At 47.4% G+C, this 15990-nt stretch overlaps 2 protein-coding genes across 7 annotated transcripts in view; one reads left to right on the forward strand and one right to left on the reverse strand.

Annotated features, from left to right (window-relative positions):
- Positions 1 to 15990, forward strand: part of dlgap2a (discs, large (Drosophila) homolog-associated protein 2a) — a 135899-nt gene that overhangs the window by 50000 nt on the left and 69909 nt on the right. The window lies entirely within an intron of this gene.
- LOC140578303 (uncharacterized) overlaps positions 2290 to 15990 on the reverse strand; it is a 49845-nt gene continuing 36144 nt past the window's right edge. For all 4 annotated transcript variants that reach the window (XR_011982393.1, XR_011982394.1, XM_072698726.1 and 1 more), the window contains 3 exons: positions 10694 to 10761; positions 10273 to 10395; positions 2290 to 3271 (listed from right to left, as the gene is read on the reverse strand). Coding sequence is in view for 2 of the 4 variants with exons in the window: in XM_072698726.1 (XP_072554827.1) it covers positions 2853 to 3271; positions 10273 to 10395; positions 10694 to 10761 (610 nt within the window). In the remaining 2 variants the exon portion in view is untranslated. The remainder of the gene's footprint in view (positions 3272 to 10272; positions 10396 to 10693; positions 10762 to 15990) is intronic.

Here is a 15990-nt window from a genome sequence, read left to right on the forward strand (position 1 = left end):
CGGCTCCTCAAAGCATCAGAGATGGAGGTGCGGTGGTGGTGTAATACGAGGGGAGAACAGGGGAGCTTTTCCGCACCGTCAGCCTTTTTCAAAGCCATGGCCACGATCACCTTTTGCATTTAGTAGCCTAATCAGGCCTATATCTAACACATGTGCAGCTTCAAAGCTATGCAAATGAACTCAGCACAGGGGAGAAAGCACAGACCTTTTTCTACATTGTTGCTTTGTATTTTCCCTTGTGTGCAGTGAGACATAAGATGCGTGTTGGGATGCAGTCATGCGGTGAGGGGTCAGCCACATCGACAGCTCTGATTACCTTGTCTTCAGCTGCGGCGTTGTGCCCCAGGTCCATCGGGGGGGGGACGAGAGGGCATTCCGCCAAGCAAACAGCTGACTCGGCAAAACAACAGATAATATACAGTGATATATGATTGGGGAGAAATGATTCCTATTGGATGAATCACCTGAGAAATGACTCCCATTGGACGAATCACCTGAGTCTTTGTGCGGGAATGATGGCCATTGGAGGGGTCCTGTGCTGAAGCAACTATTTTCACAGCTATAAAATGTTATAAATAGCATTTATGAACCGACATGTGTTTTTTAGTCCCCTTTAAAAATACGAACTGCCAGAGCATCAGCAGGGAGAGGTGTCATGTAAACATTTTGGCCTGATAAGCAGAATTTATGACATGTAATATATATATAATAACAGTGAATTTGTAGGATACAGAACAAAACTAATTAGGTCAGCTTAAGCACATGTTACAGCTGCATGTGGAGGTGAGTGTTTCGTTGCTGTTGTGTTGCTTGTGTTTTACGGCATGCTGGGTGCAATCGCATGTGTGTAAAGGATAACCGTCAAGACTGTCCTCAGCCTCCTCAACAGCTTGGGGTCCGCTAAAGGCTAACAGTGGAAACACAGCCTGTATCTGCTCTTAATTCAGCCATCAGGTTGCAGTTATCACACCCTGCCCACTCCGGTCCTCCTGTTTCTTCCCCAGCGTGGGCCCTAAACAAGCCACACCTGTTGCTCATTTGTCTTACCTCTTGTTCCTGCCCTCTTGATAACCATTCATAGCTGCCTCTTGTTTGCCCCTTTGTTAGTCTAGTATTTAAGTGCTTCCCAGGCCTGTGCTCCCCAGTTCTGTCATTGTTACTTGTCTGTGCCTATGAATCTATTTAACCTGCTGAATGAAGTCCCCTGCGAGAGACCGCCCATACTACAGCCTGCATTTCGGTCATGCTTCCCGATGGGTTGTGTCAGCAGCCAGTCTGGAAACACAGCCTTGTGTCTTTAACCTAGCGCTTCAAATCAGCCTGTCTAGATGCATCTGAACCTTGTGGCTCACGCGGAACGTTGGGAAAGTGAGGCAAACCTCGACCCCATGGGATAATGAATCTCATCTTAATGAGTCAGATTAACTTGTCCGCGGAGTCGCATGGGGGACATGGGGAGGTAGGAAATGCTGCTGTGTAACTGTGACATCATGTGATGGCGCTGTGATGTCACGGCGTGATGGGGAGAACATCCATTGCTAAGCTACTCACATAAGGTCCCGGGGAGGAAACTGTGAATAAGGCACTTAACCTGAATCGCTCCATTGAAGTATTCAATAAAATATTCAAAGGATCCCTGGAGAAAATTCTAAGTCACTGTGGCTAAAATGGGAATGACACGCCACGTGTGGCCGGTCGCAGCGAGCGCCCTGTCTGTCGTACGTCAGAGGGCCCAAAGGACTTGTGTCCATCAGAACCGATGTCGATGTGCATGGCGCTGCGTCAGAGTGTCCCTCGTGATCTTCTGCACTGATGCGTGAGAACACTTCCAAGGTCGCCATGAAGTTCGCCCCATCGCCTCTTCAACACCGGCCCCAGCAATAGCTTGGCAGCATTGTGCCCGCCACTCGAGGACTCGTTCACAAAAGCTCATTTAAATCATGTTACTCTGTTCTGAACTGTTAACCTTGTCTGCAGTAGCTAATTCACTGGGATCCCTTTGTGTATAGCAGGGTTGGGGCCATTCTGGAATGCATTCATTAATTCCAAATCTAAATCAGGAAATGGAACTGGAGTTGAGATTGGGAAAAAAAACTATGGGGAACAGAGTTGGAATTGAATTCGAATTTCAGGGAGATTTTAATTCCAACTCTAGTTCCATTTCCTGATTTGGATCGGAATTTATGAATGCATTCCAGAATGACCCCAAACGTGGTGCATAGTCATCATGTGTCATATTTCTGTCTTTGTGTGTCTATTTCTCTGAAATATTCTTACATTGTTTTTTCAGTGACTGGAATTGGTACCTTTTAACACACAATTTAGTTTTTATTTATTATTTAATATTCCGTGAACATCAACATCAGCAGGCTATAGCTATGTCTGCAGGATATAATCTTTTTTTTCTAATCAACCTGGGCACCCCGGTTTCACCTGGGGCTGGCTCAGTGTAGGTCTTCCACAGCAGCCGCCAGGTGCATGCTGGGAATTAAAAGATGGAGAGCTATTACACTGCATGGGACGTGCAGCCCCCACTGGGTAGCACATGGCCACGTTTGTAATGCACGCCGTCAAAGGTGAACAGGGGAGGCTGATCGCACAGCCGTCGTTAACATCAGACGAGGGCAGCAGGGGCACAACAGGAACGCTGCAAATGTGGCACCTGCAAAGGTTGCTGGGAACCCTGGGCCCCATTGGCTGGACTGGGCTGGTATCTTATCCCAGTCTGCGTTTTTAATGTAGATGGACTTGGAGATTTTTGGAAATTCTCTGCAAGTTCTTTGTTGGATTCCATGTCGACTAAGTGAGCTTTGGTTCCTTAGTTTTGATGAGGAGGCCTGACTTTAGTGGTCTCATCTCAAAAACAATAAAATGTGAACCAAGTGAGCTTTGGAAATTGGCTCTTCAGTTATGATCTGAAAGCTGCCTGGTTGTTTCACTTTTAGCTTTTTAGTCAAACACTGTCTTCGACTTTCCTCTCTTCTCCGAGCGCATGTGGCCCAGAGGTCAGTGCTGTAGGCGCGTCGCCCCAGTGACTCTGCTCTTCCACGGCCCCCCCAGTGCCACTGTGACTCGAAGCTCCTGCTGGCCTTCAGAGGTCCCCTCAGCAGCGTCACCGCACTCCGAGATGCGGCCCCAACCGGAGGACGCATCACCTCCTGGTTACTGACCCGGAAGCAGGATGTCTGTTCTAACCTGCCTGGGGCAGCCTGGCAGCTTCCTCCGCTTGCTGCCCCCCTCCTATTTGCGGACAGGGAACTGGAAATGGGACCTAAAAGAGAACCAACCAGCAACTCTTCACCAACGGTGACTTGTTTACTCATGGGGGAGCAAATGTGCTCAAAATGTCCCCCAAACAATATTTTCTTTTTCGGTGTAACACAATGGTGCAATTTTAGTCCCTCATGAAAAGTGAGGTCTGAGTGGAACTGAGCTGGGGGGCTCTAGGACATAAGCCACAGCTAGGCTGGAGGGCAGTGTCTTTTTAACAGGGGGGTGGTGTGTGGCTAAGCGGGTTATGACTTTCTTCCAGTTCTCAGAAGGTCATTGGTTCAAATCTTAGGGCTGGCAGAGTGATTTTACCACTGGCTCCTTGAGCAAGGCCCTTAACCCCCAATTGCTCGAGGGACTATGTGACCCTGCTTTTGCAAAAAAAAAAAAAAAAAAAATGTATATTGCTTTGATTAAGAACATCTGCTACATAAGTATAATGTAATAGTGACGCGGTAGCATTAGCCGCACCGATGGGCGTGTACAGTCAAGTCCACGGCTCCCTGCCGGTAAGCACTGGTGCCCATGACCCCTGTGATCCATGCTGGCCCCGCAGGGAACCTACACGTCATGACACCATTTCGGTCACTGGTGAGAAGAAACAGAAGGAAATGATTCAATTTCCCCATAATTCGGTAATGAGATGCTGTCCTCCATCCCCTGCCATATTGGGAAGGGTCCGCTTTTATCGGCTAGCATGGGTTTGTTTATTTTTATGGTAGTGTAACCTCGGTTCTTAACATTTAGCTTTGCGTAGCAACTTTTACCGTGTTCACTGCCGGATGTATTATTGTGTGTTTTTTCGGGTGTAAATGCCTTTTATTTAAGGGCACAGTTCTGAGCGATCATCCCATAGCTGATCCCATCATTGGCTGAGTGAATTGTTTTTGTTCTTTAGCTGCCGTTTGCTTCCTGTTACTCATGAAATTTGTGTCCTCCGAACATGCTGAGTCACAGCGCGCCTGACTTGTGGCTTGTCACACTTAAGTCCAGCCTGTCTTCATCAGTCATCGTCCCATGACTGTACGCTGCATTGTGTGCAGCTATATGTCTTTAATAAAGTTATTCTATGGTACAATTGAAAGCTCCCTCGTGGAATTTGGAGGTTCTTGACCACCATCTGACCTCTACGAGAACAGACTTGGTCAGTAGTGCGATCAGCTTGTCCACTGCCCCCTATAGACTGGCCTAGCAATGGTGTACTAAGAAGCCTCTTTATGTCCATACAGGATGCCATCCCCTGGTCCCTAACAACCCCTCCAACCTGGAGAGTGTTTGGTGCAAGACCCTGCAGGTGATCTGATGAGTGCAGGTTTTACTATTGGGTCCTTGAGCGAGGCCCTTAAACTAAATCGTTCCAGGAACTGGCTAATCCTGCTTTCTCAATTGTACGTCGCATTGGATAAAAGCGTCTGTAAAATATGTAAATGAGAAAGAGGCTCTGAGACTGATTTTGTTTTTGCTTATTTTTGGTAAATCATGCAGACTTGTCTGTGCTGTGGATTCTTATGTCAGAATAGCAGATGAGTCTGGCTTCCAAAATGCAACTTGTAACCTCACAACTCACCTGTTGTCCATAAAAGGGGCGTGGAAATATGTATGAAATGTGACTGTTCTGTAGCAGCAACGGCGCGGATTTGAAGCTGAGACAGAAACAGTTCTGAGAACATCAAAAAACGGAGTCATGTTGGGGACACGCTGTGCTGATTGCGTGTAAAGCCCTCTTACGTGTCTAACACTCTAAGGTGCCAGTTTAAGTCGCTTATGCCACAAACATGCCTGAGTGAATCATCAGCCTGTTACACATATGGGCGTTCAGTTGGCATGACTTAATTAAATTCAAGGCTGCTGCTGTGCCAGAAGATGCTGCCTCTCATTCCAGGATGTAAATTGCTGACTGCGTGAGAGCAGTAACATCGCTGTGAGGGCACCTTCCTGCTTGGCAGATGCTAAGGTTCACCAAGGCTAAATATGTTTGCTTTTGGGGTGCTTTGTTTTTGGTGTGGTGCCTTTCTCTCTCTGGAGAGCAGTGTGAGTTTTACAGGTCACACCTTTCTGCTCACAACTTCTAAAAACAGGTCCGTAACATTTTTACTGTGTAATGAATAAGGAAGGATTTTCACTGACTTTGGTTTTGAGACCGCTAATTGTGTTAGCGCATTAGCACGTTAGCGCATTCCTTGATCAGTCACTGATGGGGTTTCATTGGGCTGTCCGTTAGAGATTATCCCCCGTTAGGGCAATAGAGCCTGGAAGGTAGGATTGGAATGAGATGGAGAGCTGATGCAAGGTTTGTAGGGCTGTTTGTGCTCACAGAGTATTTCAGTTCGGTTTCATGTTGATCGTGTAGAGATTGCCTAAAGTGTACCTCCGCTGTCTGTTTCGGAAGCGTAATTATGCTGGCGAGGAGCAGGTTAATCGGTTTCCGAGTCGAAGCTGACAGTAAGAATATTGCTTAGTGGGCAATAAAAAAATGCATCCATCCATCCTGTCGATACCTGTTGGGTGAGACACTCACCTGGGCCGCACACTGGGTGAGAGTTGGATTGGATGGCGATATATACATACATACAGATAGATATATCAGTAAAAACATGTAAATTAGAAGCAGAACTCTTCACATTGTGACTTAAATCCTCTGTCATTAATGGGCAAGGATGAAATCAATATTTGCCAAGTTGAAATGTTGTGCATGTTTAAAGGAATACATTTGTTTGTGTTTATGCAAGAGATGAAAGCCTTCCTAGCAACCTCATCCCACAGGTACACATCTTTTCAAAAGAAGGTGGGTTTTCTATCTATCCATCCATTTCCAATATTAATTATATCCAGGGACACACCATGGAGCAAAAATGGCCGTCTCTCACAGCCCTTTCCATTCTGTTCTTCAGTAGCTTTGATTAGCTTCGGCCTCCCCACATGACCCTTGGACTGTCCTGTAAAAGGGGGTGTGATCGTGGAGGTCAGTCTCCCTGTGACTGGTGTGGACGGTAAATCCCAGAGGGGCTCCAGCGGACACCAGCCGCAGCAGTGACCACAGGCCTTTAATGTCGCTAGTGCCGGCGTACCGCCGCTGACCGTTCACAGAGCCTGGGCACGTCGCCGGCGTGATCGGGACACGGTGATCTGCATATCGCCGCCGTGCGGTTTAGCTAGATCAGGAAGTGCAGATGGTTGGGGGGGCATGGCTCTGGGCATCCGCTAAGGCTTTTTTGCCAAGCGGCGAGGTTTGTCTTGGCACAGGAGGCCGATAGCTGAATTCAGTCTGATCACTGATGCAGTGCATTGTGGGTAGTCCACCGCCAAGCTCTCGACTCCATTAATTCCGCACAGAGACCTCTCAAATACAACATGTTGTTGTTAATAATGAATGAATCCACAATTCTTCCTTAGAAACATCTGGTTGTGTAACTGCTGTGTGCTGCCCTAGTAGCGTGAATCCAATGTCCCCCGTTACATGCTGCCATGAGCCTGAAGGCTGAGGCATCATGTTCTGTCCTGGAGCAGCTTAGCCCTACCTGCTGAGTTGGGCTACCCTGCACCTGGAAATCCCAGAAATATATGTGTTTTGACAACAGCTTGGAGCCGTGCTTTGGGTGGCTAGTGCTGGCTCCAGAGGGACCAGGCACGGGCTTGGAGTGGGCTTAGTCAGCGTGGACACATGGGTCATATTTGCCTGGGTGCGTCTGCCTGGTTAGGAGCTGATTAAGAAACGGTGTGGAAGGAGCTCCATATGGGCTCTCGTTAGCAGGCAGCACTTTGCAGGCGAGCCCTGTGATCTTTGGTGTCTAGAGTGCTGCAGGCGCTTCATGTTCTCCCCGTCTTCCCAGCTAAATGGGGTCAGCTTTTGTGCCAGGATGCTGGTATGGTCCAGCGGAGTTTCGGAAGATGGTCATGTGTGGGATCCTTAGGGTGCTCCAGACTCTACACAGTACCCTGGGCTTCATGGGGTACCCTGGGCTCCATGGGGTACTCTGGGCTACGTGGGGTATTCTGGGCTCCAGCGGGTGCTCTGGGCTCCAGCGGGTACTCTGGGCTACGTGGGGCACTCTGGGCTCCACGGGGTGCTGGCATCTCAACATGGAGGGCAGCAGTGTTTATACTGGGCAGTGAGACTGGAGTTCCTCCAGGGCTCCCCTCTCCTTGGGAGTCCCCAGGCAGGAAGAGCGGAGCTCAGACTCCGCGCTGAGAGCGGAATCATATCCGAGTTACTTCATTATTAACAGCCCAGGAACTGGGACAAAGCTCGGGAAACTTATGGAATCAGCATTCAGAATTGTGCATATTTGCTGTGGGAGATTACGCAAGCCTCTTGAGCGGAGGCTCGGCGCGCGTCGCCCTGGCAACCGTGTCTGCCATCCCCAACGCCGCCGTCCGCTGCGTAACCGCGAACGTGCAGATTGCGCACCCCCACCCCCACCTCACCGTCATGGGGCTGCACTTACGCTGCTTTCATTTAACCAGCTTTCATGCATTTTCCTCTTGCCTTCAATGTGTTAAGCTGCTCCCCCACCCCCCCAGTCTGCTAGAGTGTCCCCCTAATCTGTGCTCTGCAGCCTGACGCCAGCCATACTGCTGATGCGGTTGCTTAGTTACTGAGGACTGGAGCCCTTTTCCTGATATTCACTCAGGCATGGTAATGCAGTCCGTTATTAACCATCTGAGGTGCCTCCCGTCACCATGAGAACGGAGAGAGACCCATAAAACTTTGGCGACATCCTGCCCCATTATATGTGCGCAAATGAATAACCTATAAATTCCCTCATGAGCAGAACTTCCTTCACCGTCTAGAAGTTGGTGTTGGAGTTTGCGGTACTCTGCTCAGAATGTCTCATCATGAAATTACTGTTTATGTTTCAATAACAAGGTTGTTTTATTGTATGTTCTCCAAAATCCAGATTTTCTCAATTTCTTACTAACCAATGGATGTAAATTTGTTTTGTCCTAAAAATGTGAAATTATAATGAATTAGATTATGATTTTAAACTCAGTGGAGCTCAATGATTTTCCCTGTGATTGTTACACATGCCTGAAGGTACTGAAAGATGAGGAAATGCATGTCAGGATTCACACACACACAGACACACAAACACAGATCATTAGCTGTTGTGATTGTTTCAGTGTCTCACAGCTGGTAAGCGTTCCTCGGAGCTGGAGGTGTGTTTTAAAGCGACCTGCTCGTGGGCAGATGATGGCGCGTGATTTAGCTAGCAGGCTCCATCATCTCTCCCCCTAAAATATGAACGCCGGTCTCCTGTAAATCTTCAGAGATGCCAATGAGCCACCGTCAGAATCGAGCGCAATCTGTTAAATGAATTGCCAACATAAAGCAAGCTACGAACTCCCCCCTCCAACTATAAAACGGTCAAAGAGCAGAACAGCAGAGTAATCAAGCCAGGGAGGCTGGGGAGGAAGTGGAGCCCCCCCCCTCTGGGTCGAGTCCGAGAGGATTAAAGCTCGGGGATCTGACTTTTCGAGCTGCCTTAGAGGGGCGTGGCCATTCATATTCGTCTCACCGTGATTGGTGCAGTCAAAGCCCATGGGAGGAGCCACACAGCCGAGGAGCAACGGCGGCAGCAGCTGCTTGTTCTTGCCTGGTGCGCTGGCCTCGTTAGCTTTAATTAGTCAGGACCAAGACCTTTAATCTCACTATCTTCAATGTGCTACAGTTAATTACACTCATACACCCATACTGTCCTGATGCTCGGCTATCTTAGGAGAGTCTTGGAGGAGGTTTGCCAGCTGGATAGTATACTCTAACGGGGCAGCCTCTTAGATGGCCCAAAGGTAATAGTGTCACTTTCTGTTTAGGTTGCACAGATTAGCAGCTTGCGGAGATGACTGTCTAGAAGGTTTATTTGGGGGCGTGTTTCTTGTTTTTGCATCACTTTGGGGCTCTCAGCGTAATCATTTTTTGTGGCCAACAGGCAAATGCACCAAGCGAATGCAGGGTTTGAGTGCTGGCATACATGCCTGCTGGGTATACCAGTCCAGGTGCCCCTGTGCGAACCCGAGCGGCTGTACCGGAGGCTGCCGGTTCCACGGGAGTCCGTTTCTCTCCACTGTTGCCCCACGGCCTGTGGGTGAGCATGTGGAAAAGGCGGCACGCTTCCAGCACCCCAGGCAGACGAGCCGCCGTCCGCATCAGCTGACCCGTGATGCATGTACACCATCTGTGAGGCTGCGGTGGCCATGGTGGGGGCTGAGTCCACGAGATAGATGTTCCAATAAGGCCTGGGGGAGGCCCAGGTGTGAAGGGGCCCATCAATAACCGTGCTCAGGTGTCCCAGCGAACGGGCCAAGCGCCGCACCCCAGCGGCTCGGTGAGTGATGGACGCCATCACTAAGAATGGGGGTGAATCTGACCGACCCTCACGCCTCATGGAGAAAAGATCGGAGGTCTTAGGACATTACAGAGAGTTAGAGGCAAGGTTTGGATGGGGGACTTGCAAGGGGACAATATCCCTGACTCACACGTGTCCCCCCACGACTCTGAAATTAAGCTCACACATCACTATCAGAATCTGTACTGCCACACGGCCACGGCTGTTACAATAGACAATTAACAAATAGGGCAGAGACACACAGGGATTAAAGACAACACAAAAACCAACACAAGATGCACAACAGAGAAATGTAGATGCTAAAAAATATAGACAAATATAGTAAATACCAATCATGGTCAACACAAAGCCCCCAGGGTTCATATAGCACCTATTAAAAAACACCCTTTGGGATGTGTATGCTGGGGTGGCCTTGTGTGTGTGTGTGTGTGTGTGTGTGTGTGTGGGGGGGGGGGGGGGGGTGTCAGGTGACGATAGTTTCCGAGACAGTAATTTCTGACAGTAATTCCAGTCTGGTGGCCTTTACATTGGCTCCCAAAGGTCAGCGTGATGCTCTCTACACCTCTGCACTGTGTGGTCTTCCCTCATTTCCTTTCTGTCCGAGCAGGACTTTATTGTCTGTTTACAGAACGCGTCTTTTCTTCTCCTTAGTTCTTACCTCCCCTCTCCTGTCCGGCACTGGCCCTGCAAATCCGCGTCAATGTTCCGGTCCAATTTGACCTCTCCACACCCACTGCAATCATTGGCGCCGAGCCATTCCAGCTTTCCCAGAAACCAGGGCCTGAGAAACCAAGGGAAAAGCTAGTTTTAGCACTTTTTGACACCTTAATTTTCCTTCAGAAACCTCTTCTATGAAGACTCTTAAAGAAGCATTTGTCTTGTGTTGAAAGTCACTACAAAGTAGATTTTTCAGGAGTTACCGGTATTTTCCAGACATTTAGTCAATACTTGTCCCCTGGAAATAATACTAATACGTGCACACATAAATACACATTTACACACAGATGCAGGGGTGCGGTTCTATAGTGGTGGCTGTTAATTTTTTCACTGTGGTGCGTGTAATCTTATTATTACCATACCTGTATGCATTCGCTTTCTACCTCTCAAAGGGAAGGCGGTTCTGTCTGGGCCCCTGGTGCTGCTCCGTCTGAAAAGGCAATGACACGCCCAGCTTAAACAGATGTACACAGGAAGTGTGTAACTCACCGTGCGTCGCGAGGGAAAGAACTTCCATGAGAGACACGACTCTGTTCTGTTCTTACTGACTTGGGAGGTCACAGGAAGGGATGTTTCGTGTAGGAGGTTCTGCTTTTGCTCCTGAATAACAGCTCCCCTCATGTTGTCTACGGGTGGCGGACCTGTCCGGGGTTTCAGGACAGTACACGAGGGCGCAGACACCCCGAGGGAGCTTGAGAGTATAGTGCATTGTGTGCGGGGGTGTCTGTCAGATCCGTTTCGATTAGCCAAACCAGAATGTCAAAATGAAAACCAGAATGAAAAGCCACAACCAAGTGGTTGGGATGGTGTGACCATTTTAGCACAGGTAGCCTGTAAGGTGTCAGTGACATGCCAATCTGCTGTAAACGGGCTGATGTTCTGAGGAGATCTCCGCTAGGAGATCGCACACCGTAAGCCCTTGACAGCGATCCCATAAATGCCACCAGACTTGTAATTAATATCGTGATTGTATGACGCTTCCTCCGTGGAACACATCGATCCGTGTTCTCTGCTTGTTCCCAATCCTGGTAATCCCAGGTCATGAGGCTGGGGGGGTGGGGGGCAGTCGGCGCTTTTTAACGCACGCACCCCATCAAGAGAGCTTTATTATTAAGTCTTTCATCGAGAGTATTCTCCCCCTCTGCCGGCGAGCGGAGTGCGGTCACCGAGAAGGGTGGCAGCTGTCACCCGGTGACACACTGTAATTATTCTCGACACACTGGGGTGTCGCTGGGTGTTGGGGTTTGAAGCCTTGAAGCAACCCCCAGCCTGTCATTTGGGGCAGGACGTCTAACAGAACTGGAGAAGGTAGTAGTGGGTAGGATCATGGTCAGGCAAAGATCAATTGGAGAAAAACTGAAACCGTTGTCCACTGCGCACATACACCTAGACATCAGCACTAATGTGTGTGAGAGAAATTCTGTTCATTGACGTAGAAATTCATTAGTTTAGAATATTAATTTTGAACTGGGCTGCACACAAAACAATGTGCATTTGACTGCTTATGTGATTCTCCCACAATTTATCTGCTAATTTTGCACCAGTAAATCAAGTCAGTCAACTGCAACTTTGGTATTCATTTTTAAAGAATTTGAAGGTTGATTTGTTTGTAATGACTGATAGAAACGTGCAACTTTTTTGATTAGTTTTCCTGCTTTGCCAACTTTGGTCGACTGGCTGCTCTGAGGTTTTCAATTCGAGACAAATCTGCACACTCATGCACATGTATTTACGTATGTAATTGTTGTTACCTCTCAAAGAGTCTGTAGGGTTAGCAAACTGCCCCAGTGCTTTTGATGTAGCTAATTTTAGGTTTATAATGGAATAATATAGATTTGCGTTAGTGTGTGAGTCTGAAAGCACGAGTGTCACGCCAGATGCGTGAGAGTTGCCGGCACTGGTTTTTCATCTTTGCCCACAGTCAGGAAATGAGTTTTGCTTCAGTTTTTATTTCCCTGTACTTCAGTGTAACCATAGGCTGGGGTCAGCATAGGATTTCCGTTATTTGCCTGGCGTGTTTTGTCCTGGTGGGACTTCAGGGTACAGTAGCTTTCACGTGCAAAATTAGCAGGATCTCCCCTTTCTTCAGTCTTAAATGTCCTTGTCACTAATTAAAAATGCCCTGCATAACTGCATAGTTAGCAGAACGGGCTTATCGATGTTAGTGAGCAAGCAGGACCAGCGATCGATGGGCATTTAACAGCGATCGATGGCATCCGCCGTCTGTAGCCGATGCCACTAGAGCCCTCATAATTATTTACAGCTCCAGACTGACTGGCAAGAACTTAAATAAATATGATGCTAATTTGCTCCCTTGGTGACTGATAACCTAGTTACACAGCAATTTCACCAAACTAGTTTGTTAGCAATTTCTAAAAGGAAAACTGGTTTTCATATCGAAGTGATGATATCGCGAGGAACTGACGCCTGGCATGAAAACGACAACACATTATATAGGAAAACATTCACATATATACATTTAGAACCTTGGCCTGCATCCCGAATAAGCTGTTCATTTGACAAAAAGCAGAATGTGTCCTTCCTCTACACTTTGGTCCAGACCACATTGTTTAGCGGCCGACTTCGCTGTACTCGACAGAGTGAGCACACGGGGGCTGATCTGACTTCATCCATGGAGTTACACTCCGCCTGCCAGCCTCACCTTGAAGAAGGAGGCGTAAGTCTGACAGAAATATATGACGTGAGTCACCTTCATTAGTTTTGGCAAAAATACGAAAACTTCAGATCATAAACAGGGAAAAAAAACCCAGACTTAAACAGTAGCTTCTGATGTCGAATAAGTTTATCGTGTATTAAAGTGCTTATGATACAATTGTCTCTAGATCTACCTTCAATGATGTGTGCAGACTGCATTCGACAGGCCATTTTTGGATGGCTTATGGGCTCACTGATTCAAAAATGCAGTGGATGGGCCTTCATAGAATGTTACGAATTGATAGCTATTCATTTCATTAGTGAGATCTGTGCTAGAGATTGTAGTTTTCGTCAAATCTAAGCAGGATTTAATTTAGCCATAAAACATTATGATTATTTTAGAAGGCGTTCGTAGAAATCAGTGCTAAACTCGCGAAGAATGTCCTGTTCAGACTGAATAATTGCTTTCGTTTATTTGCACATATATATAGCCATTTTCATTCAAGGATATTTTACCCTTAATGAAAGTAATATCGAAGCAAGTAGTATGAAATTGTGCGAGAAAGCAGGTTCCTTTGCTTGTGAACAGCATTGTAAGATAACAAAAAGAACATATTGGTGTTATCGCACTGTATTAATAATTCAACACAACTTAATTACACCCAACAAAATGACCCGAACAAATTTGTGTAAAATATGACGACTTAAATAGGGCAGCGTGTAAGGAATTCTCATTGTTCTTTAAGACGTTCTTCTTTTTATAACATAAAAAGGAGACGAGCCGGATGCCCACCACTTATCAGGCACTGCGTAGCGTTTGCGTTTCCTTGCCGTTCCCTAAGTGTGTAATCAGCGACGGCTGATCATACATAACACGCGCTAATTCTTCAGGCACGTGAGCTTGATAATTACAGGATTTTAATCAGATGTTTCGCTACGTGCTGTGTTCTTGCTGGAAATTGGCTCTGATTGACAATCTGAAAATACATCTGTTTAATCAAGGGTGTGCTGGAGTGTTTTCATGGTAATGTGTAATGTTTGTATGGTTACAGCTTGTTTTATTGTGCCCATAGGATCCCCCCTCCCCCTGTCCCTGTGATAGGCTGGCATCCCATTCCAGAGTTTCCCCCTGTCTCCTGGCCTGTGATAGGCTGACATCCCACTCCAAGGTGGCCCCTGTCTCCTGGCCTGTGATAGGCTGGCATCCCATTCCAGAGTTTCCCCTGTCTCCTGGCCTGTGATAGGCTGACATCCCACTCCAAGGTGGCCCCTGTCTCCTGGCCTGTGATAGGCTGACATCCCATTCCAAGATGGCCCCTGTCTCCTGGCCTGTGATAGGCTGTCCTGCACATTGTGTCCTTTGTTGGGCGTGTATCCCATTCCAGGGAGTCCCCTGCCTTCTGCTCTGCATTCTTGGGATTGGCTCTAGGCTATCTGTAGCCTTGCATTGAATTCGAGATTATAGAAGATAGATGGTTGGCTGCTTTTATGGATGGATGGATGAGAATTAAATATACGACACCATGCATCCGTCCATCTCCTAATTGCACATCCATTTACATTTATTTATCTAGCTGACATTTTTGCCCAAAGCGATAATACATCAATATCCAGAACATTGTCACGGGGTGGGGGGAGGTCTCTTACATTATCCCGGGCAGTGTAGTGCAGAGCCCCCAGGACAGGGTGCCAGTCCATTGCAGGACACGAACTACAACCAGTCATGATGAACAAACTGTGCTTAAACCTTGTCAATGGTGGTTTGACCATGGGGGCGGGGAGGGGGGTCTCAGTCACCTCAGGGAAGGGGGCTAACTTGAAGATTAATTCAGAGAGGCCTGTGAAGGGAATTTAAAGGTCCATGTTCCACCTGAAGTACAAGCGCGCCGAGGCAACAAACGAAACCAATTTCCACAACTGCTTGGATACACTCTGCAGGGAACAGGTGTGAATGGAAATAACTTTGCCTGCAGTGTCCCCATAGATTATGGCAAATGCTAGAGAGGTTATTCCGACTTGAACCTGCACCATTTAACAAATGTTAATTGTTAACCGCAATGATGAGGATGGGAATAGAATTCCTCTGGGCCACAGTGATGACGTTTCTGCATCGTTTTTTTTTTTTTTATAAAATCATAACGTGTCTAGGCTTTTAGTGCTACACTCACACTCGCTCACGGCTGGTGGGAACGTTTTCTTTCTGGTAGGTTTTGATGATCGGTAATAAATCACCCAGTCCCAATAATACAGCAATAAAACAATAAAACATTTTATTGAACAGAGAGCTTTCAGCACTCTTTTGGGAGAGAGGCTAAATGAGAGACCACATACACTTATAGGCAGCCTTGATTTTTTTAGATGATTGATGGGAGACAAAGCCAATCAGAGCCGGTGTCTGTATGCACGCAAAAACTCATCTGATCTTAATCGACCAATTGCGGTTAAGAATTTCTTCAGTGCAGCCTATAAGCAAATCCGTTTGTACAACTGATATTTGCATATGCAGGGAAGGGTTCTGTAGGCCTACGGGCTGGGGTTAAGCACACTAATGGACCTGTTGTGACAACTCCCTATAATTAATGAAGCCGGAGCCCGTATTTGCTGAGGTAAAGACAGCAAGTGTGATGAATGATGCAAGTGTCTGTTTGTTTGCTGGTGTAAACAGTTCTGTCCCACACCAGATATATCTAGATGAAGTATGGGAAAGTAGTATGGCATTGTTTACAAGAAAGAGAATGAACAGACAGGGAAAGCGCGTGGGCCTTTCAGGACCATTGTTTTTGAGACGTGATTTAAAATGGTGCCCTGCCAGTCAAATTGTAAAGTGCTGAAGCCAGTCAAAGCTCTTATAAATGTGTCAGAGGACTGTGGAGCTGTGTTTGAAGGGGGGGAGGGGCATCTTTGGGTATGGACATTAGGGGCATGTCCCTACCGATATCATGTGAGTGCTTAGGAAGGCGGGAGGCTGATTTGGTCCCTATGGTTCTGCAGAAGCAGGATGTGC

This window comes from Paramormyrops kingsleyae, chromosome 14 (assembly GCF_048594095.1).
Source record: "Paramormyrops kingsleyae isolate MSU_618 chromosome 14, PKINGS_0.4, whole genome shotgun sequence".
NCBI classification, from domain to species: domain Eukaryota; kingdom Metazoa; phylum Chordata; class Actinopteri; order Osteoglossiformes; family Mormyridae; genus Paramormyrops; species Paramormyrops kingsleyae.